The sequence below is a fragment of the Lipophrys pholis genome (genome assembly GCF_963383615.2).
Source record: "Lipophrys pholis genome assembly, chromosome: 8".
Lineage (NCBI taxonomy): Eukaryota > Metazoa > Chordata > Actinopteri > Blenniiformes > Blenniidae > Lipophrys > Lipophrys pholis.
This window is the reverse complement of record NC_137630.1, coordinates 13,079,286-13,105,720: the sequence shown is the minus strand read 5'-3', so window position 1 is coordinate 13,105,720 and position 26,435 is coordinate 13,079,286. Positions and strand designations below refer to the sequence as shown.

Below are 26,435 nucleotides of genomic sequence, written 5' to 3'. Positions count from 1 at the left end.
ATTAGTCAATGTTAAGCCCCTTGAAGTCATGGAAGGAGCTGGTAAAATGTGATCTGGTCTGCATTCAAGTCACAGCCATCGAGAAAAACACCTTCTGCCACACAAACACTTATTGGATTTCAGGGATTTTACAAACCCAGACATTAAATATTCACTAAGAAATTAGGTGTGAGACCTCCATAAGCTAATATCAGCCAGCTGAAAAAAAAAAAAAAAACATCAGTTCAATCATTGAAATGAGATTTGGGCTTTGTGTGCAAATACTTTGACAAAACACTTAAACTTTATGAGTTTGCCGATAACAAAACAGCATGTGCTGCATGAACCAAGCATCATAAAATCCCTGAAGACTTTAACTCAGGAATTATTGATTGAGTTTCCACAGACAGAATGGTGCTACAAAGTAGTTAAAAAGTAGTCCACACTCAGCAGACCATCATCTCCCTTGATGTGCCCATCAAGTTGTGTCTGAAAGCAGCCAATCATGATTTAAGGCTGATTTGGTGGATATGAATATCATCAATATAATGTCAGGGTACCTGGTCAGTAGAGGTTCACTGATGCAACAGGACAATGTCTCTAAACAAGAATATATTCACTACACGATGGCTAAAAAGGAAAAAAAAACAAACATAATTCTTCGTCTGGTTCACTAATAGCCTGGACATGAATCCGCTGGCTATGTAAAATGGGCTCAACAGAGCTGTTCACAGCATATTAAGAGACATTCCCAGGATGCGCTGTAAGGAATCATGGTCGGAAATTCCTCTTAATGACTGGGCAGGTGAGATCAGCAGCTGGCGCAAGTGTTGATTGAGCACACCGCATCCAAGACAAGTTTACGCGCTCACTTGCATTGTACATGTGTGATGAATTAGGAAATACTGTAATTACATCATAGAAAATTGGTCATATTTGGGATTCAGACAGTTCACTGTAGACTGGATCACATTCTGTTGGTTAACGATACGCGAAAATAAGGCTTGTAAATGCAATTGCATAACTTAAAATGATCCTCCCATTTGCCGATGGGGTTTTGGCTGGTCATGCTTGAGACAGCAGTGCGTTTTGTGGAAAGTTTGTCTTTGTTTCAACCAGGATTACAGATGGTAAAATTCCCTGTAAAAAAAAGGCTAGACACAACTTATTACAGTTTATGGATTTTATTCCCCCATTGGCCGATTTCTACGACACAGAGCCCTTTGACTTACCGAGTGGGACTTTTACTTTTGGTTGCTTCTTCTGATCTCTTGTAGATAATGTTTTATGACATTGTCGGACAAACAATGTTTAAGGCACAATTCACACTTGTCAGGTTTGGTCCGATCAGGAGATTCTGGTGCGATTGCTCTGTTTGCAAGTTCTGCTTGTGGTACTATGAACACTGAACGGTTAGTGTGCACAAAATGAGCAAACACATTCCATCTCTTGGGGAACAAAAACATCTGGATGCTGACAAACGTACAAGTTAAAAGTGAGACTTGGAGAGTTCTGAGAAGTAAATTTGACAAGAAAGCATTTGTGCATCAACATGAGTATTTTTTTTTTTATTTCTTTTAAAATGAATGCACTTTGTAATAACCTAAACCCATAAAGGTTTTTGGGGGAAAATGGCAAGTATTCATCATTGACAGACTACGAAAAAAAGTCAAACGTGTAGAACTGAAGTGCCTTGAAAGTATTGACTTGACAAGTGTCACTACATTCGTGGTACACGTGGATGAGGACAATGTAGTTTGTCATGTTTCTGCAGATTTTCCTGGGACACGCTTGTTGGCTGTTTTTGTTGTTACCAAGTTAATGCTCCAAACTGGGAAGTGACACTTTTCAAATTATAACTTTCTAAATTCGAAGTTGCAGGAAAGCCTAACGAGACCTGGCGAGGAACAGTGTTCTTCATGAGTTTCTCGTGTTTCACACTTTATAAGTATAACAAAAGCAGGTACAATTATTCACCACACGCTTTGCAATTGTCCCTGTTGACTGAAGTTCAAATTATTTGCCTTATTATATATATTCTTTATGCAATCGTCTTCTTTGAAAGCTTATATATCCCGCCAATAAATCACACCAGCCCCAGTTCATGGTCCACTGAAATCCACATCCCCGACTTACACGTCAATACAAAAAGCAATACCAGTCCCGGCAACAACATAAAAGTTAAGAACATCTTCCTTGGCTTCAACCAAGAGGTTGTTTTCACTTTTCTTGCCATCATGACTATTATTCTACACATAAGTGTCTTTCTATTAGATGGTCTGGTAATAAGTATCTGCCGTATGTACAGGGTGAGCTCAAACTGTAGCACAAGACCCAAAACGCTCCTTATTTCCTTTTGCGTGGCTTTAAGAAACGTGTACACTTTGCAAGCAATCCTAAAATATATTAGATAAATCAGCCATGGCCACACGGTCCCTGCAACATACGATTTTCTTTCATAATGGAATATGCAACAAATCATCAAGCAGGTATCCCTGGTTCAATTCCAGTTGAGCTTTTCTCCAGTTTGGAGTTTCCATGTTTTCCTATTCCTATTTCTCCCCACAGTCAAAAGTCCAAAAACATGCATCAAATAGCTGTATTCAAAAGCAAACTGCAGATTCGTGAAAAATGGTAAGCCGGTTATTTTACTGGAGGTACACTGACTACAAATCTAAGGCAGAGCACTAATACCTTCTATTTGCTCAACTTAATCAACTCTAAACACACCCTTGGTCCTCTGTGTTTGAGCTGGAAGATTCATTCCAGCAATATCAAAGAGCAGTGGGAAAGAGATATGGAGTGACAGTGTTGCCATATCAATTCTCATCCCCACCAAAGACACATCTCACCTAAGCAGAGGAGAACAGATAGGGCCAGCGGAAAGTCATTGTACATATAATTGCAAAGCCAAAGTTGCACCTGTCAAATACAGTTAACTATCTGGGTTTCCACAGACGTGGAAAGAAAAAAAAAAAAAGAGAGGAAAGAATAGATAAGCTCCATTTCGTTTGGGAGGTGATGTGCCTTAAATTGCTATGGCAGCTGTAAAAAGCGCTTGCACACTAAAGAAACTGAAAGTGAGATAAAGGAAAGCATCAGGCGGGGAGAAAATAATCCTGGCAGAGGTGTGTCAAGGCCATCGTGGCCATCTTTAATTTGAGTAGCGTGTTGAGCGGTTTACCCCATAAAGATGAAATGTAATGGAAGCATGCATTAAGTGTACATTCTTTTAAAAAAAAACTAAAAAATATATATATTATATATATATATATATATATATATATATATATATATATATATATATATATATATAAAGGATGTAAGATGAAGCAAAAACACATTTGTCCGATTTATAGAGTGCATTCACTTGAATATGTCTCTCCAAAAGCCCTGTGAAAGAATACGGATCAAAATGTGTCTCTGTCCCTAATGTGTCGTGTGCATGACTATCAAAGCTGGATACTCGTGTGCGTGTGCGTGTGCGTGTTATACGGCTGTGTCTGTCCTTACTGTGTTATGGCAGTCAGCATTGATCAGCTGCAGCAGCTGGCTCTCAAACTTCTCCAGGGACGGCTGGAGGGAGACGGTCAGTCTGTTCAGGGTGAAGGGCAGTATCTTGAGCAGCTGAGGCCTCAGCAGAGCATCTCCGTCACCTGGTGGCAGCACAAAATGTAGGGTCAACATACACACTTGCCGCCAACATCCTCAATATTTTCCCTGCACGAATTCACAGCACTTGTGAGTCTTGAAATAGTTCCCGCTCTGGTTTGTCAAATTTGTTTTCCACTCGGGAGTTATTGTCTCTGTTGGTAGTACTGTGGAATGGGGGGGGGGAGAGAAATCCCCATCGTGTGTCATGCTGTTGTAAAGTATATTGCAGTAGATTTTCTCTGTGTCCCATTTATAAGACTCACTGAGATTCATCCATCATCCCCCAGGAAAATTGACCACGGGGTCCCATAAGTTCAAGAAACTTAAAAGAGAGAGGTCGGGTGAAAACACAAAATTTGATACACTATTACAGCCTGCTGATTCTGCTGCATATGTTATCCCACACAGCAGGATCCAGGAAAAAATGTCGCTGCTGTTGCTTGCAGTGAGGAAAATTCAGGACTAAATGTGACTCAAAAACTAGTTTGCTAATCAAAACCATTCTCCGGAGGGACCGGAGCGACGACGCAGAAGGTTTTACTTAGCCCAGGTTAACCTCACAAATGCCAGCTGTCAGAGAAAAATGAGTCTGACAAGTCAGAATGTGAGTCAGTGAGAGGGTGAGGCATTCAGTTGGTCAGTTCAAATATTCACCACTCTGGTCCAGACTAAAATGTCTCATTGAATAAATTGTCATAAGGCTCGGGGCAAGGATGTCCACAGGGACACGAGATAATGGACCCCTGATGACTGTGATGATCAAACGCACCACCTAACACCATTATCTGTTCAAAATATTCACATATCCATTGAAATATCTGTTCATCCATCGAGTATAATGGTTATTACTATGTGTCTTGAAGCATCCTGGGGTGACTGAAGGACATGCCAGCAGTGCTGGTGATATATCATATCATTTATTGCAGTTACTTTTTCATCATATTAAAAAAAATAAAATAAAAAAATAAAAGGAAAATCCCTGACATTTACAATAACTATATTATAGCTTTCCAAACAGAGAGGCAAAAGGCTATAAATATTAAAATCCCCATATTAAAACACACTGTGTCTAATATGCAGCTGGGCCACAGGTAGTAACACAATATGCCTCCCAGCCCATGGAGGGATTTTCAGGAGCTCAGCAGTCTGGAAAATAGTGGCCGTCAGAGCTTCGACAGGAAGATTTGACACGTTAAACAGAGCTCAAAGACATGCTGATACATCTCAGCCCTCGACACAGTCTGAGACGGCGGAATCTCAGCTGGCCAGCAGCTTAATACACAAATTCTGGCTCCTAGCGGGAGACGGATATCCATCATTTCCTGTAGTAGTGCAGAGTCACTAAGTCTTATAGGTGTGATTTGGCTCCCTCAGCTTTAAGTGATATTTCATCTCTTCTTTGTTTTCGTTTAATGTTTGCACTTTTTCTTCACAAGTACAGAGTGTAGTTACTGTACAAGAAGAGTCCCAATGAGGAGAAACAGAGTTCTTAATTAAAATCACTAGTTAAAAGCCAGTTGCCTATGGATGCAATAAAAAAAATTGAATAAAGAAAATCTATAAATTGCTCATTAAATCCGTTTTTGCTGTATAAAGTTGGGATTCCAACAGAAACACAATTAGGAGGGATAAGAAGGAAAAGTCCAAATCTCACAAAATATTGTTTTCTTTTCATTTGCAACTATTTTTTTTTGTTTGTTTGTTTTATGCCCCGTTTACCCAATAACATTTTCAGGTGAAAATGGAAAACCTTTGTTGCAATTTGGATGTCCTCTTCCACAACAACAGTACTCGAAGCCACTGAAAACAGAACTTTTAAAGAAGGGGCTTCCAAGGTGGAACATTTCAAAACGTCACGGAGTTAAGAGCAACTTTTTTGAAATGCTGCTACTGCGCACGGCGCCGCGGTCGTAGCAAACTGTTCTTCAGCACATGCATGAGGAGAAGGACAATAACGGCAATGGCGGCCTCCAGAGTGTCATGACTCCCAGTCAATGTTCTCCTGGAAGTTGATGGTATTATAGTTGAGAATCACCCAGAATCGCAATCCAACTTTGTCCTCTGTCCATTCGATTGTCACTGTTCTCACCATTGTTAACGTTTTTTTTCAGCAGATTATTCTCTGTGCACGTGTGTGTGGTTTTATGACAAAAACAAACAAAAGCACCCACTAATGGCCCTACATGAAAACTACATTGTTTTCAGCTTTTCCGCTGTTTCCGTGTTTTTAAAATGCAAAAAAAAAACTTTTCTGAAACGATAACTCAAAAGCTATACATTTGCGCTTGAACTGTTGTTGAATAAACAATGCCTTAGTTGAGACATCAGTTGACTTTTTGACAAACTGCATTGAGGGTTTGTTTTTGTGAAAATGGCTCTGGTGTTGAGCTTATTCAATGTATGATTAACATATCATTAAACACAGAGTACTGAACATGTTTTAAGCACTAATACTATGAACAGCCCTCGTCGACGCTGCCCCCTGATTTGTTATTATGAACACAAAGTAACTCCCACTGTGAAAACCACCCAATTGATTTATTATAAGCTGCATAACGCTTAACTGAAGTAGTTACAGCACAGAGACGCCAAGGCTTGAGGTAAACAATCCAACTAAAATGGTTTGTTGTTGTTGTTTGGCTTCTTGTTGTAAGTAAATCAGAATCAATTGAAGAAAGCATCTCCGCCAATAGTTGAAACAAGAAAGTTCACAATCTCTTCTTTCAGACACAACAAAGACAGAGCGGCGTGTGTGATTGTAATCTCTTAAAAGAGTAATGCAGCCATCAAGCATTTCATTGCAGCCCCTTGTCTCTGAAGCTCAGAGTTGGACTGTTCTGAATGCGGCGTGAATATCAAGCCGGTGGCTGTGGTCTTAAAAGGCAGCTTAGGTCTGTGCTGCTCACAGCCCCAGAACATGAAGAGGATTAGGCTGCTACCATACCTCCCACTGACTCCCAATGATTATAGCTCTGCACTGTCAGACTTCATTACATTCCCCCTTAGAAACTTACTTCCTAAGTACTGCAGACATTTCAACTTCTGATGGAACTAAGTTTATGAAAAAGGCCACTTTTAAGTACTATTATGAATGTCCTGTATGTCCTGTGACATCTGGAAGAAGATGGTTAAGTGTGTAATGTAACCTTATACCTGGGCTGAATGTGATGGGCAGTTGAGTGGGTTGCCTCCGTAAACAATACAACTCTTAGCCTGAAAATGCCCAAAGAATTGCCTCTCGTCCGATAAATAATCGAGGTTCCATTATTTAGTTTATTAGGCATAATCTAAAAATATTATAAAATTCAACGGTATAAATATCAAAAAGGTAGAAAGAATGGAATGAATTCAAAGATTGTTTTGCGGTCAAGTTCTGGTGATACACAAAATATATTTGATGATAAAACAATGATATATCTCTGGGGTGGTGCGATAGCTAAAAGTGTTAAAGAGGTTTGGACAAGAACTACTTTAGACTGCAAAATAGAGATGGATGTGAGCGCTCATTTAAAAGAGAGAGAGAGAGAGAGACAAATTTTAATGAAGTGTCATAGCACATTTATGATAAATTTTAGACCATTTCTATTGGTTAATCAATCCTCAAGACTGTTAATGAAAATCAAACAAAAGTCTGCAATAACTTTTGGGAACTCGCAATCTTTCAAATATTAATTGATTATCCTCATGATGAGCATAACTACAGATGGTGATGTTGTACAATTTGCTTTTTTTAAAAACAGGAACACATACTAGACCAGGGGTGTCAGACATAAGGCCCGTGGGCCAAAACCGGACCGCAGGAAGCTGGAATCCGTCCCACCAGACCACCGAACAAATGGTTAAATCTCCCATTTAAATGCATATTTTTTTATTTTTTTCACTAATTTCCTAAGAGTAGCAGACACAACATGACACTGATATTCAAGCTGCGATATCAGTGATGCTGCCATGAAAGACACTGACTTTACTGCTATCAAACAAGCATTAGGCTCAAAGCCATGCTGCCAGGGTTTGTAAAAACATGCATAATGCAACAGCGACAGAAGACTTTTTTTTTGAGCTTGCACTGTATTTTGCACCAGGTTTCATTAAAATTGGCTTGATGTCGAGATTGTAGTAATTTTCCGTAGTAATTGTTTGGTTTTGCAAAAATATAGACGTTTTCACTCTGCGCCACAACAACAACAAAAAAATAAAACTTCCATCAGTTCCTGGATCCCATGTAATGAAAATAGGAGGTTGCAACTACTTTGCAGTCTTTAACCAAAGTCACCAAAAATAGTCAGATTATTTTTGTCCTATCTTCGACAGCAACAAATATGTGTACTTCAAATATTCTTGATTACATTGAAACGTTTGTTAAAATTGGCCCTAATAAGGAAAATGACTAATATTTGCAAAATGCATTGTCAATTCTTATATATATATATATATAACAATGAGTACCATGTTATAAAAACCCAGCAATCTGATTGGCTGCACCAATCAGAAAACCAGGATTTTGACTCCCCAGAAATATAATCAGATTGGACAAATGTAGCTATTGGGGTTCACTGTCAGTAAACAGCACAACTCTTCAGATGCTTTGATTCCAAACTATCTATTTATAAATGGTCTACAACTGGCATACCTGTTATAATTTTCAATAAATTCATATTTTATCATTTAAACAGTTTTTTTCATCCACTTATTATTTTCTCTGTAAACAAAATGGAAAGAGATTTGAGCCAGGAAGAGGCATCCTCTTGATTTCCACATTATTTATGTTCAGTTCTAATATACTAACTGATACATTTCTCATCAAGTCCAGAAGATGAATGAAAATAGAATGTTTTCCCAATCAAAATCTGCGTCACATGCTGGCATCTCTTCACAGGAACATTATTTACACTTTCCCCTAGAAATGTCATTTTTACCTGTTGGAGAAGCAGCCAGGCCTGGGATGTTCTCATCTCCTGATACGAGGACGTTCTCTGGTAACAGGTGTATCACAGAAAGCAGTGCAGGATGGGTTTTCACTGCACAGTCCAGGTTTGCTCCTTCTATAATCTGCAAGAGACGACCGTCTGAAAAAGAGAATTGAAACAAATATAGGGGGAATAAATTCAAAGGTATGACTTGACAAACCAGCAAACTTCCTGAGTACAAATGAGTCTGATGTGACATTTCAACCCACATTCAGCCCCAACCCTTCTAAACAAATGCTATCCATCTCATCGGTGCATTAGTGTCTAATATTGCTGCAGAAGCAGGGAGTCACCCGAAAACGTGGCGCGCAACAAGCAGACACTTCAATTTTTCAATATTCCATTCGGCTGGTAGTGACCTAGGGTGCAATGTTCCATTACACTGCAAGCATCATTTTCCAGGTCTACAACTGAAATGACAACCATTCTACTTGGAAAACACGCTCGCCCAGAAGAGCGCTGCGGCACCCGAGTATGAGCAACGAGGTAGACGCCGTCATCGTTCAAGCAGGCCATCCAATGACAAGTGACGAGCAGCGACTCCCGCCATCAACAACAAAACACAGATCATTTGGAAGGTGGGCAAAGTGGGGTTTGATGCGCTGCGCACTGCATGTTGGCTTCCTTCAAGCTTGAGCGGCATCGCAATCCTTCACTCTGACAGGGTTAATGATTGCACCTTCGACGGCATCAGTGACAATCAATACAAGAAGCTCCGTTCACTGCCATGGGCTGCACCAAACACGAGGGCGCAGAGCGATCTGAAGGTGAGAGACTGTTAACGGAACAATGACGGTGATTGTCGTAGCTTTGAAGTGATGGGCTGTGTTTTGGTTTATAACCACTGTTTTCAACCAAGTGAGATGATGACTACAAATGTTACATTTTCGCCAGAGAAATAACAATTATGAAGAAACGGCGGGGAGTGTTTAAACGGGTAGTACATGATTCTTCTGAACAAAAACACAGTATTTGCATCAATCACTACCAAAGCTTTGTAATGCTCACGATTAGCAGCAATGGAAAAATACTCTACAGCCATAATAGTATCAACTAAAGAAAATGACCTTTGTCACAAGGGTTAACCGCTGATGACATCGGACCGGTGAGTAGCATTTGACCCTCAGGTGGGTCCCTTCCGGCTGTTCTGAAGCCGACACCAAAATCTTTGGGGGACTTATCCATCAGGGCTTATCGGGACCCTTCACCTTTAAACGACCGAGAAGACAAACACACAGAATCTCTGATCTCTTCGAAATCACTTTTTTAGGATGTGCATATATGAATATTCAGCCGGTGTCCTCCATTTAACCCGGTTCATTACTTTTAGTCTGATTTATTCATTTCTTATTTTGTTGTCAACACATTATGCTCGGCTTGTTCTTGTTCTTATTCATTTTTCTTGCTGCCGTGCTTTTTTCAAAGCACTTTACAAGCTTTTGAAGGGGTTATATCAATAAAGCCTTTATTTTAGTATCTTTTTTTTGATTTAAAAAAACTGTTTTAAAAGCCATATCAACATTAAAGTTCCCTTTACAAAGTGTATGGTATTGTTTTTTTTAGGCATGCAGTAATGACGGCGTGTGCTCTATGCCGTCTTCTACATCACTGGCTTCCACACACACAGTCGTAATCTATAACTGTTTGAAAGTGCTTTTGAACTCACCGAATGCTCATAAGAAAGACAGGCAGCCCTGTGAGAGGCATTGCCTTGTAACTGTGGGGCTTACAGGGGAAGATAGATGCATGAAAGACCACCAAAAAGTAACTGCGTGGTACTGTTGCTAATCGAAACATCTATACCAGGACCAAGCTGTGGTTGAAATGATGGGACTACAGGGCAGATCGAATGAAGGGCAATATGACTTTAACCTTGTAAAAAAAAAAAAAACAACATTTGCTCCACTTTCTTTTACTGCAAGTACAAAACACATTCATTCATCCATCTATCTTACACGCTGTACCTTCATCCATCTTTGGGATTTGGGGAACTGGAGTCGATCTTTGCCGACGATGAGTGAAAGTCAGTGTATAGCGTACAGGCTATTTCTCATCATCCACAATGTTTGTTCATGTCCTCGGACGACTGCAGTGAAATAACAAGCTTGTACGTTGTTGGCATCATCTCCATTGGTGCTTGTGGAAGGACAGCAGGTTTAAACAGCGACGATCGAACTGGAATGCCCAGATTCTTGGGGTTTCCAATAGTCCAACCGAGCTGAGCATAAACATGAATGATTTAAACAAACTGAAGTGGCTCAGTAAGTTTAATATCATTTTCTCCACAAGACTGCCTTCAGACAAATGAAAAAGATGTGTGCCATAGACTGCACTTATGTGTAATGATATAGCAAAGCACTTCAAAGAGAAATGAATAATCCTACAATTTGTGAAAATGAACGTCAGCCATCCAAAGGCTGTTTCCTCAGTCACAGTCTCAAATATTTTATACAAAGAAATTAAGAAAACATAGCATCCCCTGAAGCTTCAGATATTGAACTAAAGTCACGATTTCCTTGAGGATACCAACTATGTCATCAGACCAACCATTTATTTTTCTTTTCGAATCAATTCAGATAAAACAAATGTTTAGAAGGAAAAGAACAGTGGTAAAAAAAACGATTAATCCATTACTCAAATATTTATGACTTCAACTTTTCTTGAAAAACAACTAAAGTTAAGCACAACAATCCTGTTTATCAGAAGAATAAAAGCGGCAAACAAATGAATCCTTCTGGAATTGGCTGTAAAGGACAAGTGAAAGGAAAATAGCTTTTATGTGAAATCTATTTCGGGGGGGGGGGGACAGCATCTTGGGACCTTGAGGAAGAGTTAATAAAGTTGTTTTTTATCATCCATGTAATATTATGGAAAGCCGGTAAGTTCAGAGAAACGATGGGCAGAATGTCCATTTCTGCTGTAGACAGCTTTTCATCCATTTTTTCCTGGCAGCCGGCGCCTTTATCTTTAAAGTCATTGAAAAGGGAATGAGGAGGAAAGAAGATGATGGAGTATATCACTACGTTCTGCTCCCCTCCCTGCCCATGACTCATCCCAGTCAAACCCTTTAACTCCCCCTAACAGTTAACTTACTACAAAAAAAAAAAAAAAAAAGCCTGACGTCTGAAGCCAGACAAAAAAAAAAAAAGGAAAAGTGGTTTGGGGAAATCTCTCAGGCTGCAGCACAGCTTCGCCTCTGTTCTACAAACGTTTTCCGTGGCAACAGCTGCTTTCATCGCAGAGGTGTTTCTTACCATGAAATACGGGGGAAAAAAGTAGGATGGGGGGGAAGAAAACCGAGAAATCAAGAGAACCTTCCTGACGCAGATGGTGCCCAGGTGTCAGCATCTTCCATCATTCATTTCTTGTTATTCATTATGCATCACACTTTATTTTCCGTCAGATGCTGTGCACAGATTAGAAACCTAACCCAAAATGTCCTTACAGCTCTGGTGGGAAACCTCAGAGTTATTTGAGCAGCAGCTTGGCAGGAGATGTGAAAACAAGAAGGTTGGAGGGGGGTGGGGGGTGAGGGGGGGGGGTGGAATGGCTCAGCATCAGTCAGACGTGGTGGTCCTAGGAGAAGATTGTACGAGAAAAGTAGAATTCACAAAGATATGAGCACAAATATTCCTGGAAGTTGGGCTTGGAGAGAGGCTTTGTCAATAAGACTGCTGAAGGAACATTCATTTTCGGGCGGCACATTTAGCCCCCCCGTTTACACCACAACGTTTTTTGTTTGGTTTTGGGGGTCCGTTTACACAACAACGTTGCCCGGAGCCACCCTTTTTGAAATGCCGCTGGATAAAAATATGTTATTACATTAGGCATCGAAGGGAAAATCACACAATGGCTTACGCGTGTTTGACTATGGCATTAGAGTAACATTTAGGAATTAATTTTAGTGGCTTAAATGGTGAATGGAGTTTACCGATGAGGCACACTTTGCCACAAACGTTTTCCTTTTTCCTTTGAAAACGTTGTTTAAACAGGAACCTAAGATTATAGTTATTACAAAAATAAAATTAAAACGTTTACATTGGAGTGTTTGAAACAGTTGTTGAATTTCAAAGCTGAGGTTATAACGGTATGCTCAGTCGTTTTACTTTATTCCCATCATCCAACTTGATATGCTCGTTTAAAGTGTTGCTCACTAAAAGATTTTCAAAAATTCCTTAGAGTTTGAATAAATCATTCACAGAGTTCGTGAGTATTGATGTATAAAAAGCATCATGATAAAACTGCAAAGCCACATCCCACAATTGTTGATAATATGTAATGTTTACTTAAGCTCGGTGAGAAACTCGAGACCCAGGTAGAGTTGGGGGAGTTGATTCAGGGGTCAAAACTATGTTTTACTTCAATAGGTTTGCTCGCAGTGTCAAATCCACTCAAACAACAAGTCTGGTGTGGGTGGGAAAAGCGAGAATATATGTAGGGAAAACTTTTTTGAACTGAATCTGGAAAACCTCTTTGTGTTGGTGTTCTGCATCATTGGCAACATTTGTAAAGGCACTCCCTCTCCGTCCCTTAAATACAGGCATACACAATAAATGAATGCATTGTGGCGGTGCTGCAAATTATGATATGCAAATGTGAACACATTGTACCATCTGTTTGTCCTCTCGTCACATTAAGGGGTCACCCAGAGTGACCCTCCATCTTTCACAGTTTTTTCACTTTTTTTTTTCTCCCATTTGGTTGAGGGGAGAAGCTTAGACCAAGCCAATGAGCTCCTACCCTCCCTTTGCGCTTGTTTCCTCCTCCAATTTTAGCCCTCCCATCCTTCAGGACTTTGAAAAGCCCCGAGGCAACTTCCCCCACTCTATCTTCCCTCCTTTTCCTATTTCCTGCCTCTTGACCCTGACTCCGGCTCTGCAAAATAAAGGGATTCTGACTCCTCTGCCACCGCCAATTTCTCTCTCCTGCTTCGTTTTCTGTGTCAGTTTAAACATACGTGCTCCCAATATATCGTTGAGCTTTTTCCACTTAATTTATGGCTTTTGGTTACACTTCATGGGTTAAAGCTGAAAACGGAGCACAGATAATTCTATTTTACTGAAAACTGGAACATGTTTATTCTAGGCAGTTTGTACTATAATTTTGTATAAAGTCTTTGATTATCTAATCAGTCAAAAACAAAAATCTATCAATAATATGCCATCGATTGTGACATTACTGTTACATGATGAGTCTTCACGAGGCTTTCCTTTCTACTCTCTTGCTTCTCCTTATACATCCATTAATTATCGTAATCCCACAGAAGGGTGTGAGCACATCTGAGTGTGTGTGTGTGTGTTACTAAGCCAGTGGCAAAAAGCCGGGCTAGGCACGAGAACATAGAAGCCCATAGTTTGGCACTTACAGTATATACTGCCGGTGACTCCTTCCAATTACAGCTACCCAAGCACACACACACACACAAGCTCCTCTTTTCTCACATGTGAATATACAAGCGCATATTTTTAATATTATCCAATATTAGCATCAGAGTATCATTCCAAAACCCCTTTTTTCCCCCTAAAGCTGGCATAAGAAAACCACAAGCTGCTAAAATATATCATCTATAAACATAATAGAAATGAAAAGAAATGTATTACCTTTCCAAAGACGTTCTCCTGCTTGAATGTCAAACTTTTGCATATCAGACTATCTGAGATGACTTATGCTTAAGCTGGAGAAAAATCTGTGTATAAAGATTTCTAGTCTCAAATTTAACAATGAGTGAGGGTGAATACAATATACAGTGTATGCATCCATTCCATTTATATTGTTAGAACTTGGACGCCCCGCAAGTCCATCAAAGATCCACTGCATCAACACCCACACACAACAACAGGCAAACTGGGAGACTTACTGTAGGTTTCCTTTACACGACATTTCAAATGAAAACGCAATTTTTCTGCATTCTCATCTCATCGGGTTTACACTGCAACGTTTTGAACCTTTCAACAGATGAAACGCTGAAAACAATGGCGTTAGAATTTTGGGCCACTAGTGGGTGCCGTTTCTTTTTGGAATGAAATCACAGACGTGCGCAGAGAACAATACACTATAAACCTGTAAGTGTTTGTAAGTGTCCATCTACTCGCGCATGTGCAGAAGAAATACTTAATACAACACATGTGCAGTAGCAGCCTTTCATAAAAGTTGCGTTTTACCTCTTTCCATGGAGACGGACTGTTTTTAAAAAGGTTCACCTTGGGAGCTATTTATAAAATGTTGTGTTTTCAGTAGCTGGAGCGCCACTGTCATGTAAATGAACACCCAAAACACAACAAAATGTTTTTTCTGTTTTCACTTGAAAACATTGGCGTGTGAATGGGGCCCCCAGCATGCCCTGGGAGAACAAATGCAAGCAAAAGGGAGAACGTGCAAATTGCCCGTGGTTTATGCTCTGTCCATCAACAATGAAGAGTTTGCTTCTAAACCATATGTAAATGAGACCCTTGGTAGTTGTAGGTTCCCCAGCACAAAAGCACATAGTCAGCACATGTTTAACCGTTGACGTATATTTTCCTCCATACAGTCCGATGCCTTTTCAGGCCGCTGTCCTGAGGAGAGAGATAATTAGTCCCTGATGAGACTCAGGTGTGTTGCGTTACCTCTCTCGAGTGCCTTCCCTGAGCCGTTTCCACAAACTCTCCCCTGCAGCTTCGCTCAACCACATCATCATATTCATAGTTAACCGTAACTGGGGATTCAAACCTGCAAGCCTTGGATGTGAAGCCTACTTCTCGAAACTCTAATCTCAAAACTCCCAGCATGTCATGGGCTTTAATCTTCGCACCACATCTGCCCCATGCACAAAATCCCATTATCTGTATGAAACGACGAAGAAAGAGTAAAGTACAAGACAAAATGCGCACTGCCCACTTGAATCTACTGACATTTAAGATTAAGATCAAGCCCCCTCAAAATAAAAAATAAAGCAGTTAAGGATGAAGTGTCTATGTGCAGCCACCTGCTAGACTCATTCTTACCATCGATCTGTTTTTATTTTCACTCTAAGAGGCGCCCGATGAACACATTTTTAGAGCCTCCTCGCCTGCCTTCTTTTCCATTTTTTTTTTTTCCCTGCTTTTACTGCACGATGTGATGCAGCAAACAATTCTCTGATGGGTTTGATGACAAAGACGGCATTTAGCACTGAATCCAGCGGAGGGAGAGCGCTGACCTCCATGTGTACTCCTGAGGACAGAGTCCTGGCCTTGGAACACAAAATAAGCCCCACTGTGTAAACAGCACAAGGCCCCTTACAAGTCCTTACAGCATGCACACATCATACACAATGCTGAACACATAACTTGCGGGCACCTCAAAGTTTAACACACTGAAAACAACTAGTAGCCAAAACAATAAAGCCTGCCACAGTGTATTACCTCGAACGAAACCAATGCCTTGAAATTGTTGTAACTTTAATGAGAGGAGACGACAACCAAAGCTGAGCCCAGTGGATTGCTTGTGACAAGGGGAGAGGAAAACACTGCAGGAAATGAGCCCAGCGATGGAAAACTCGTCACATTAACTGGAGTTTAGGCAACATCTGGTTCCCTTTCTTATTGATGAGCGACCAAAAGGCATTCATGTTATATAGAGGCCTGCTGGTCATACAGCTGGTACAGCTCGGAGGCTCCCTGCTAATTGAATCTCCTCAACCTAAAACAAATTATCTCACGAGGCCTACCTGTGCCATTCGGGCTGATCATTCACTTAATCCACCAGATCAGCGCAGTGGAAATTGAAGGGAAGATGGTCCCCCCTTAAAAAAAATAATAAAAAAAATAGAAAACCGGCTCTGTGCCACTAATTGCTACACAGTGTGCGGTCACCTAGCACTCTATAGATGTGTGGGTTTTTCATGTTTTAACAGGTACGTTTTTGAACCGCGATCAGTCGACTTATAGGAGAACTCAAACCTTATGACGCCTCAATGAGTTTCAAAACTGACCAATAATACAACCGTCCATAAAACCATAAAGCATCAACAATAGATACAGTCGTTGAATGGAATTAGTGTTTGTGATGTCTTACTTCCTGATGGGGTGGTATTCGTCTGCCTGAATCTATGTTCAATTTTATTTGTGGTTCCATCTCTGGTTCCTCTCTCCCGGAATAAAGTCCTTGTTGCTCTGCCCTTAATGTGTCTCCCTTGATTTTTCACCCTGACTGTTTTGTGTGTATGCAAATCTCTGTCTGTCATGTGTTGTTGCATCTTCCTGTTTTCCTCCTGTATAGTTCCTCTTTTTTTGGTTTGGCAGAATCAATTTTAGATCCATAAATGTGGTAGTAACACAAATAACTGAATAGCTACTAAAATAGAAGGTCTAGCTTATGAACCAAGGTGGAGCTTTAGAACGGCTGGGAATAATAGAAAGAGAAACAAAGTTTACTTATTCCAAAATAGTATTTTAAGAGCCACGTTCTGTTTGATTTGGCTCGAAAGGTGTCCTGAATAGTGCCACGTCAATCATCCAGTATTGCTGCGCTTAGAAAGTTGTTTTATCGTCATTATGACATGATCATGAGCAACAAACAGCCAGAAAGTCGAAATGCTCTTTCTGTTACACAATTAATAAGACAAGTCTGTATGTACATAAGCAATGCTTTAAGACTTATTACATGAGTCCAGTCACTACTAACTAGATCAGGGGCGTGAAGCACTTTTTACTTCAGGGGCCACGTACAGCCCGTAACACCTTAAGTGGGCTGGACCAGAAACAACAGTGCCATGATAATCTTTAAATGCAAACTATACTTTTTTTTCTTTCGTGTGGCACAGCGTAAACGTGATGAAAATGTCTGAGACATTTAAGAGAGTGAAACTCGCTCCATTAACTCTAAACTCACACTTGTTTGCCTCACATCAACAAAACAAATCCGAGCTGGAATCCTGTATTTCTAAAAATAAGACTTTGTGTGTAAAACTTTGTGTTTTAAAGAAATATAATTCCAACTTCTGCTTTTATCACGAATAGAAACCTGTTGTCATTGTACATCATAGATATTTCCCATATGTGGATGACTAGATAAATAATTTGATAAACAAAGTTAATAATTTATTAGGGTTTGAAAAAAGAAAAAGGAAAAAACTCCCCCTGTGATGGCAAAAATGTCCAATAAATGTATTACCACATTTTGGCATGGTTTGATAATCCATTATCAGTAGATTTTGTCATCTATCCAAGTCAAGTAATGTGTATTTAAAGTAAATAGCCAAAGATGACAAATTTGGCTCAAAGAGTCTTTACAGCTTGTATAATCTACGATGTTGCAGTCTTCAAATTTTCTTTGTTTGTTTCATGTATCCAGAAGGTTAATATCATAAAGATCAATCGCATTGATAGAAAAAAAATGTGTGAACACAACTACAAATACAAACGATATATTGTAAACAGAATCGTTCACTAGAAGCCATTGGGCTGCCGAAACACGTTCCATTGTAATGATGATGGAGCATCCAGCTTGCAGTTACTTCAATATGGCAGACATGTAGAAATGCATCCAGTTACAGTTTAAATTCATTCACTTTCATTCAGTTCACCTTTTAACCCAGACTTCATTTGCAACACATCAAGAAATAATTAAGATTTTCTTCTCCGGGGCCATGGTGTTTTGAAAAATAGAGTCATGGAAACTGAATAATGTGGAATTTGTAATGAATAGAGCTATAAAAAAAAATAAAAAAAAGCATGCCTCCAGGGAATGCTTTCCCATTATAATTCTTTCACACAATCAGACATAAATGACCACAATAAGTAATTTAGTTATTGCCAGCCACCACAAACAGTTTGCGACGACTTTGTTTTCCTCTATAAAATTCACCCTCCCGAGTCTTTTTTGCCACCGATACTTTGTATCCCTGTCACAGTGGATGAGACCGTAAGTGATAAAAAGAAATGAAAAGGGATTCGACCATAAAGAAGCAAGAGAAACGAGTGGCAGCAACACGGCTCTTAAAACCGAGAGGCATCGTTCAACTAAACAACAGCCATAAGGTTAATAATTCAGCTGGCATAAGAGTCCGTTCGAGAGCTGGTTTTCTAATATTCATGTGACATGATAGCCAAGACAGGAACTCTGGCTCTCACTGGGCACACTGTTATTCACACTGTGAGGCACTACAGTGTTTTGTAATTCATAACCTTGGTTTGAAGCCAAGCCCGGGCACACTGCACATCGACCAAGTCAGAGCTTCAGCGGCAAACTCAATAATTACAGGTTTTATACACAACTTCTACACCAGGAGTGTCAAAGTCATTTTACTTCAGGGGGCACATGAAGCACAATTTGATCTCAAGTGGTCCAGACCAGTAAATAATAGCGTTATAATCTATGAATAACTAGAACTCGAAACGTACTAAACTTCTCCAACACCTGAGGTCTGCTCAAACTGTCGGCTTATTTAAATCAGGGCTGAAAACGTTATTGTCCACTGCAGCATTGTCATGATTTAATGCATTACTCCTTTTAATCATTCTGCTTTTTCACTATTCTAAATGCATTTTTGTTAGCTTCATTTCTAATTCTTTACCATTTATTCTCCTGTTTGAATTGTCTTTGAACTGTTAAATGCACTTTTATTTTGCCAATATCTTATTTTTTGCCGTGAGTTTAATGTCATCTCATGCATTTCTTTGCCTTTGTGAAACACTTTGAATTGCCTTGTGTACGAACGGTGCTATGCAAACAAAATCAAGAAGTTCACATTTAATGAACTAGATCTGCGACTGCAAAGCATATCATATATTTTTTTGTTTTCTTTTTGCTGGAGAAGTAGGAAATATGTGGCCACAGCCCATGTATATGTTAATTAGCAGACTGGAAGATGTATAGCAACTTTTACAACATATGACAAACCTGAAATTTGAATAGAAGAACTGAAAATTCAACAATTGTATGCATCGGTCCACAGTGTGCTTTACAACGGATTTTCATTACACTATTTACTTCTTCAAAGGCGTAAAACATTTGACCACATGTAGATGGAAATAAAAAATATAGTAGGATATCTAATTCTATAGTCAGAATAACTTGGCAAATTCTAGAAAATGATCTTTACCATGGACACATTTCTACATTTGTTTAGTAATCCTGATTACCTGAACTGACTCGTCACATAAGACACAGAGACTAAAGTGCGCCCCTGGTGGTCCAATAAATATATTGTTCTTAATGTCATAATTCCTCAAAGCTGACAAATTTCATCTCGTGGGCCTGATTGGACTCTCTAGCAAGCCGGTTCTGGCCTGTGGACCATACGTTTGACACCCCTGTTCTATACTGATATTCTGAGAGTCAAAATAATCTCATCTGCAGAAAGGAAAGCTGCAGGCCTAGACCAGATACCAGGCTGTGTACTAAAGGGATTTGCAGAACAACATCTGAATACATCTGTGAGGACAAAATCAACTTTTCCCGACATTAAGCTGCTGTTCCAGCTTGCAACAAAACCTCAGCAATCCTCCCAGTCCCAAAAAAGCCTATAGTCCCAACACTAAATAACTATCACTCTATAGCATTAACACAAATAATCCTGAAATGCTTCGAACGGCTGTATCACATCACCTCTGTCCTACGCCCCTCAATCGATCCACTCCAATTTGCATACCGTCCTAACTATTCCACAGAGGATGCCATATCCACTGCACTTCGCCTGAGTCAAGAAAATCTTGAGAACAAGGATGCATCTGGTCAGTAAACTGGCCCAACTGGGACTGAGCGCTCCCCTGCAGAACTGGATACTGGACTTTTTAACAGACAGGCCTCAGTATGAACAGGGAGGCAACAACAAGTCTGAAACAATCTCACTGAGCACGGGTTCTCCAAAGGGCTGTCTTCTAAGTCCTCTCCTCTTCACTCCGATGACCCACGACACGAGTGGTGGGTCTAATTCGAGGGGATGAGGAGGAGGACTACAGGGAGGAACGGTGTAACGGGAACAATCTGATCCTGAAAGTTGAAAAACCCAAAGAACTGGGAGTTGACTTAAGGAAGAAACAGCCAGTGCACACCCCGCTTTACATCACGGACACTGCAGTAGAAACTGTGCAGCACATCAAATTCCTGGGGGTACATGTGGCTAACAACCTCTCCTGGTCTCTCCACACCTCCTCCATCGCCAGGAAGGCTCATCAGTGCACGATCTTCCTGTGGCGTCTGAAGAGAGCTCCTCTGAGCACATCAGCCCTCACCACCTTCTCCAGAGGAGCCGTAGAGAGTGTGCTAAACAATCGGTCTGTGGCATGACAACAGCAGTGCCTCTGACCAAAAAGCACTGAAGAGAGCGGGGAGGGCCGATGAGAAGATCACTGGGGTCTCGTTGCCACCGATATGGGAGTTGGCAGAAAAACGTTGCCTGTCGAGGGCATTGAGGATCACCAAGGACCCCGCTCACCCTTCCCATAGACTGTTTTCTCTCCTCCCCTCAGGCAGGAGGTATCGCGGCCTGAGAAGTAAAGCTGCCAGGTTCAAAAACAGTTTCTCTTCCCACCGCCAGTCGTCTTTTAAACAGAGGACTGTAAATGCCACGTGGAATATGTGCAATAACTTCCACACATGCCGTTTTAACTCATTTAGTCTCCGTTTTTACTTATTTCCACTTAATGTTATTGTAAGTATTTTATCTCAGGTACTTTATAGTTGTGTGTTTACATCACTGGCCCCACATTCGTTCTGCAGTGCAGCTGTAAATTGTCAGAATGACAATCTATCTATCTATCTATCTATGAATAGTCCCGGACGACTCTAAAACAATGCCAACAATAACCACCCTGTTGATAGACTAGAATTGAACTTTATTAATCCCAGAGGGAAAGTCTTTTTGTTATTTATCATGGATAATTATAGGTAAAATGTACATGTAATAAGAAAGCCTGACCTGAAAAAATTTAATTAAAGAAAAACCAGGGTACTTCATGGTCCATAACCTATCGATTCAGGCTGGCTTGAGATACTTCCATCTCAAGTCAACTGTGAAGGGAAGGGTCTTGTTGGCTTTAGTGGGATTTAGAGTCTGTACAAACTGCAGATTGCACAATGTTGGCTGGTCCCCGGTTAACATCAGATAGGACATGTTTGCTAAAACCATTTCCTGAAACTTTCCAAAAGTGCCAATTCAGCATATTTCCTCGAGTCTGAGAATTTGGAGAAGAGATTGTTCTTAGCATTCAAATTGTGATTCCTTAACACAAACATTTCTGGCATATACAGTGGGGCAAAAAAGTATTTAGTCAGCCACCGATTGTGCAAGTTCTCCCACTTAAAATGATGACAGAGGTCTGTAATTTTCATCATAGGTACACTTCAACTGTGAGAGACAGAATGTGAAAAAAAAATCCAGGAATTCACATTGTAGGATTTTTAAGGAATTTATTCGTAAATCATGGTGGAAAATAAGTATTTGGTCAATAACAAAAATTCAACTCAATACTTTGTAATATAACCTTTGTTGGCAATAACAGAGGTCAAACGATTACTATAGGTCTTTACCAGGTTTGCACACACAGTAGCTGATATTTTGGCCCATTCCTCCATGCAGATCTTCTCGAGAGCAGTGATGTTTTGGGGCTGTCGCCGAGCAACACGGACTTTCAACTCCCTCCACAGATTTTCTATGGGGTTGAGGTCTGGAGACTGGCTAGGCCACTCCAGGACTTTCAAATGCTTCTTACGGAGCCACTCCTTCGTTGCCCGGGCGGTGTGTTTGGGATCATTGTCATGCTGGAAGACCCAGCCACGTTTCATCTTCAAAGCTCTCACTGATGGAAGGAAGTTTTGGCTCAAAATCTCACGATACATGGCCCCATTCATTCTTTCCTTAACACAGATCAGTCGTCCTGTCCCCTTAGCAGAAAAACAGCCCCAAAGCATGATGTTTCCACCCCCTTGCTTCACAGTAGGTATGGTGTTCTTGGGATGCAACTCAGTATTCTTCTTCCTCCAAACACGACGAGTTGTGTTTATACCAAAAAGTTCTATTTTGGTTTCATCTGACCACATGACATTCTCCCAATCCTCTGCTGTATCATCCATGTGCTCTCTGGCAAACTTCAGACGGGCCTGGACATGCACTGGCTTAAGCAGGGGGACACGTCTGGCACTGCAGGATTTGATTCCCTGTCGGCGTAGTGTGTTACTGATGGTAACCTTTGTTACTTTGGTCCCAGCTCTCTGCAGGTCATTCACCAGGTCCCCCCGTGTGGTTCTGGGATTTTTGCTCACCGTTCTCATGATCATTTTGACCCCACGGGATGAGGTCTTGCGTGGAGCCCCAGATCGAGGGAGATTATCAGTGGTCTTGTATGTCTTCCATTTTCTGATAATTGCTCCCACAGTTGATTTTTTCACACCAAGCTGCTTGCCTATTGTAGATTCACTCTTCCCAGTCTGGTGCAGGTCTACAATTCTTTTCCTGGTGTCCTTCGACAGCTCTTTGGTCTTGGCCATAGTGGAGTTTGGAGTCTGACTGTTTGAGGTTGTGGACAGGTGTCTTTTATACAGATAACGAGTTCAAAGAGGTGCCATTAATACAGGTAACGAGTGGAGGACAGAAGAGCTTAAAGAAGAAGTTACAGGTCTGTGAGAGCCAGAGATCTTTCTTGTTTGAAGTGACCAAATACTTATTTTCCACCATAATTTACAAATAAATGCTTTAAAATTCCTACAATGTGAATTCCTGGATTTTTTTTTCACATTCTGTCTCTCACAGTTGAAGTGTACCTATGATGAAAATTACAGACCTCTGTCATCATTTTAAGTGGGAGAACTTGCACAATCGGTGGCTGACTAAATACTTTTTTGCCCCACTGTATGTATTGAGAAAGGCAGAACAAAATTCTGTTTTTGTGCTATATTCTGTTCCTGAGAGGCCATTAAGCGAGGCTTATCCTGTATGTAGTCGGTTGTGTCGCGCGCTGTCTTTTCCCTCTTTGAAAGCCACCTCCATGGCATCTGACCAAATCCCCATCCTTCTCTGATGGTACCTGGCAGAGAATTCGCATACTTGCCCGTCGTAGTGTCCTTGTCCATGGCAGTGAGCCCAAACAATGATTGCCGATGTCTTGCCCTCTCACTAAATACTGTATTTGCATAACATCTATTTTTTCCTCATATTTCATTGTCGCGTATAATGCTGCCAACTCACTGCAAAAGTTTTTGTTTTTTTTCCAGCACCTCCTAAACACTAGTGAGGGAGGTTTTTACAGGTTCTTCATCAAATAGTTATTATTTTTCCACAAAAAAAATAGATTTTCCAATTAATTTTCAGGAGAATGGTTCAACTTCAGTTGACCTGTATAAATTCCCCGTTTTGTTTTATTCCACTGTGCCTATTGACTGCATTCTGGATTAGCTACTTCCAGTGTTAGTTTAATCAATTACTGTGTGGTGTTTCCAGCTTGTCTCTATGTAATTTAAAAGGTTACTGCTGTTATAGAAAGTGGTCTAAAATTGCGCAGACAAATACCTAAAGACTAGGAACCTTTCGAATACATGTGCACATCATGTAAGAAATCAGATCCTTACATTCAGTGGTGTCCTTCAACAGGGGGTGGAGTAGGCCTCTTGGTGATCCATGATGTAGATTCAGCCTGGGAGGGGAAATTAAAGTTGATCTGAGCGGTTCAACAATATACAGAGCTGCTATAGCTCACCAGATTTAAAAAACAAAAAAAACAAACATGTTCTGCCGTCTGCCTATCCAATTGTCTGAATACACAATGAACTGCTGTTACTCCAAATTAGCACAGACTTTGTATAGATGCAGATGCTGTATACTGGATTGTAGACATAATGATTTTAAAGAACATTATAAAAATATAGATTTTTTTTTTATTCAATTTATTCATTCGATTCTTAAAATTAAAACATTACCACATTAATATCATTTTATCTAAATAGCCAGTTACTACAAAAGCAGGTGTACGAATGTAAGACCAACCAAGCTGGTCGTAAATAACATTCAAAGCATCACATCCATTTCATTGTAAATATACTTGTCCTTCAAGCATCCCCTCATGGGTATATTCATTAATCCCTGGCTGGGGTAATTACAAATGGGCTAATCACCTTCTGTCCCCATCCGGAGTGGGGGCCTCTGGCCTGTTGCTGAAGAGCTCCAGGAGAGTGAAGCCTCGCCCTAGTGCCTGATGGGAGCCGTCTGGCCTCGGCGACAAAGACACCAGCTCGACAACCAGCAGAGTGCTGGGCAGCAGCAGAGACGTGTGGAAGTACAGGACCTAGAGGAGAACATGTAGATTGAGGTCAGGCAAACATCAACAATCACGCAATAAGCTGCAAAACTACATTAAGTACATATATTAATATGATCTGATACAACATTTTTTTTTAATGTTTAAGCAATATTAAGTTGCGGTGATTGTGTATATGTCAACCTCATGAAGTGTCCTGTAAGTTTTTGTTTCACTGCTTACAGTAAATATAGACTTCCAACAACAGCAGAGACAATCTGGACAAAGTAAACAGACTTTTGCACCTAGAACTGACATCACGACCCAGGTCTTTGCAAATGGCAGCTTTGCATTCCAGTAAAGAAACATGAGTCATTTATGCCTGCGAGAGACGAGCGTAAACAAAAACTTTGTGATATATCCACATTTCTCATGTTAGTAAAACTATTCTCTGCACTTTGAATGACCTCTTTCGTGCCAAAGAGACCAAGCATATTGCAGAAAGCTCAGGATGAGTTGAACGATGTATACAATAATAATGACCAATAAACAGCATGTTGGGAACCACTTGAGGGAAATGACCTATAAACAAGTACAGATGGTGTACAGTCCCACGGCACCTAGTTTGGCTCCAAGCATCAACTGTTGCTGTCGTACTGAGCTGCTGCATTTCAAGGACACTCGGAATAAGAACGTTACACACATCGAGTGTGCCGTGTGTTTAGTTCACACATTTACACTGTCGCACAGCACGGTTCCAAGGACGTTATACATGTTCACCAGGTGTGGGGTTTGCTACAGATAAAAGTGTGTCTGTAGAATATTCCAAAAATTATCTTGTGGAAAAATAATGGGGTCCTATTTATGAGGCACATACATGAGCACATCTCTTAACTCTCCGATGTTTGAAGACGGGGTTATCAAGAAACTGCACAAGGGAGATAATCCCAATATTATCAGAATTCCCAAGTCAGGTCAACCAACATGTCTTCTTAATCTCTGACCAAATGGAGATTAAACCACTTACACCCCCCCCCCAAAAAAAAAATCATAACTGCTCGAAAGATAAAAGTACAACTATTTTAGGGCGAGTTATGGGTTTTTAATTTGGAATCTGGTGGGTCTTCTTGTCTAGTCTGCAACTCTACTCACACTTCAGTTTTGCATTTATTTCATCTCCATCACACTTTCAACAAACTCAGATTTAGAAAAGGGTGTTTTAATACAACAATTTAATGATTCCTGCGAGCCATTTCCTCTTCTTCTTCTGAAATGAAAATCAAAAGTGAAAAACGATGTTGGAAAAGCCACCCCCCCAGAGTCCTTCTTTGAAGCTCCCCAGTGGTTCTCAGCGGAGGTCAGACCCACACTTTGAGAACCACTGCTATAATCTGAAGCCAATGCTCCTCTGGATGAGTTGATGACACTTCATATTCCAAAGTTTACAGTCAGTGAAGACGGAAACCTTCAATTAGAGCCTCGGAGATGAGATAATGAAATGCGTGTCATCATGTTACCAAGATGCAGCTATGAAAATCATGGAAAATGTGACAAGTGCAGATGAGACGGATGCCTCTTCAATACTGCCACAATACTGTTCAAATACGATGCTTCAGACTGCAACAGATTGTTTTTCTCCGTTTTA

The 26,435-nt window shown here is 40.5% G+C and overlaps 1 protein-coding gene across 1 annotated transcript in view; it reads right to left on the bottom strand.

Moving 5' to 3' along the window:
• Nucleotides 1-26,435, bottom strand: part of nphp4 (nephronophthisis 4) — a 195,970-nt gene that overhangs the window by 146,129 nt on the left and 23,406 nt on the right. Inside the window, exons 3-6 of the mRNA XM_080470227.1 lie at nucleotides 24,669-24,838; nucleotides 24,126-24,190; nucleotides 8,550-8,699; nucleotides 3,493-3,635 (exon numbers count right to left, since the gene is read on the bottom strand). Of these exons, the coding sequence (XP_080326353.1) occupies nucleotides 3,493-3,635; nucleotides 8,550-8,699; nucleotides 24,126-24,190; nucleotides 24,669-24,838 (528 nt within the window). The remainder of the gene's footprint in view (nucleotides 1-3,492; nucleotides 3,636-8,549; nucleotides 8,700-24,125; nucleotides 24,191-24,668; nucleotides 24,839-26,435) is intronic.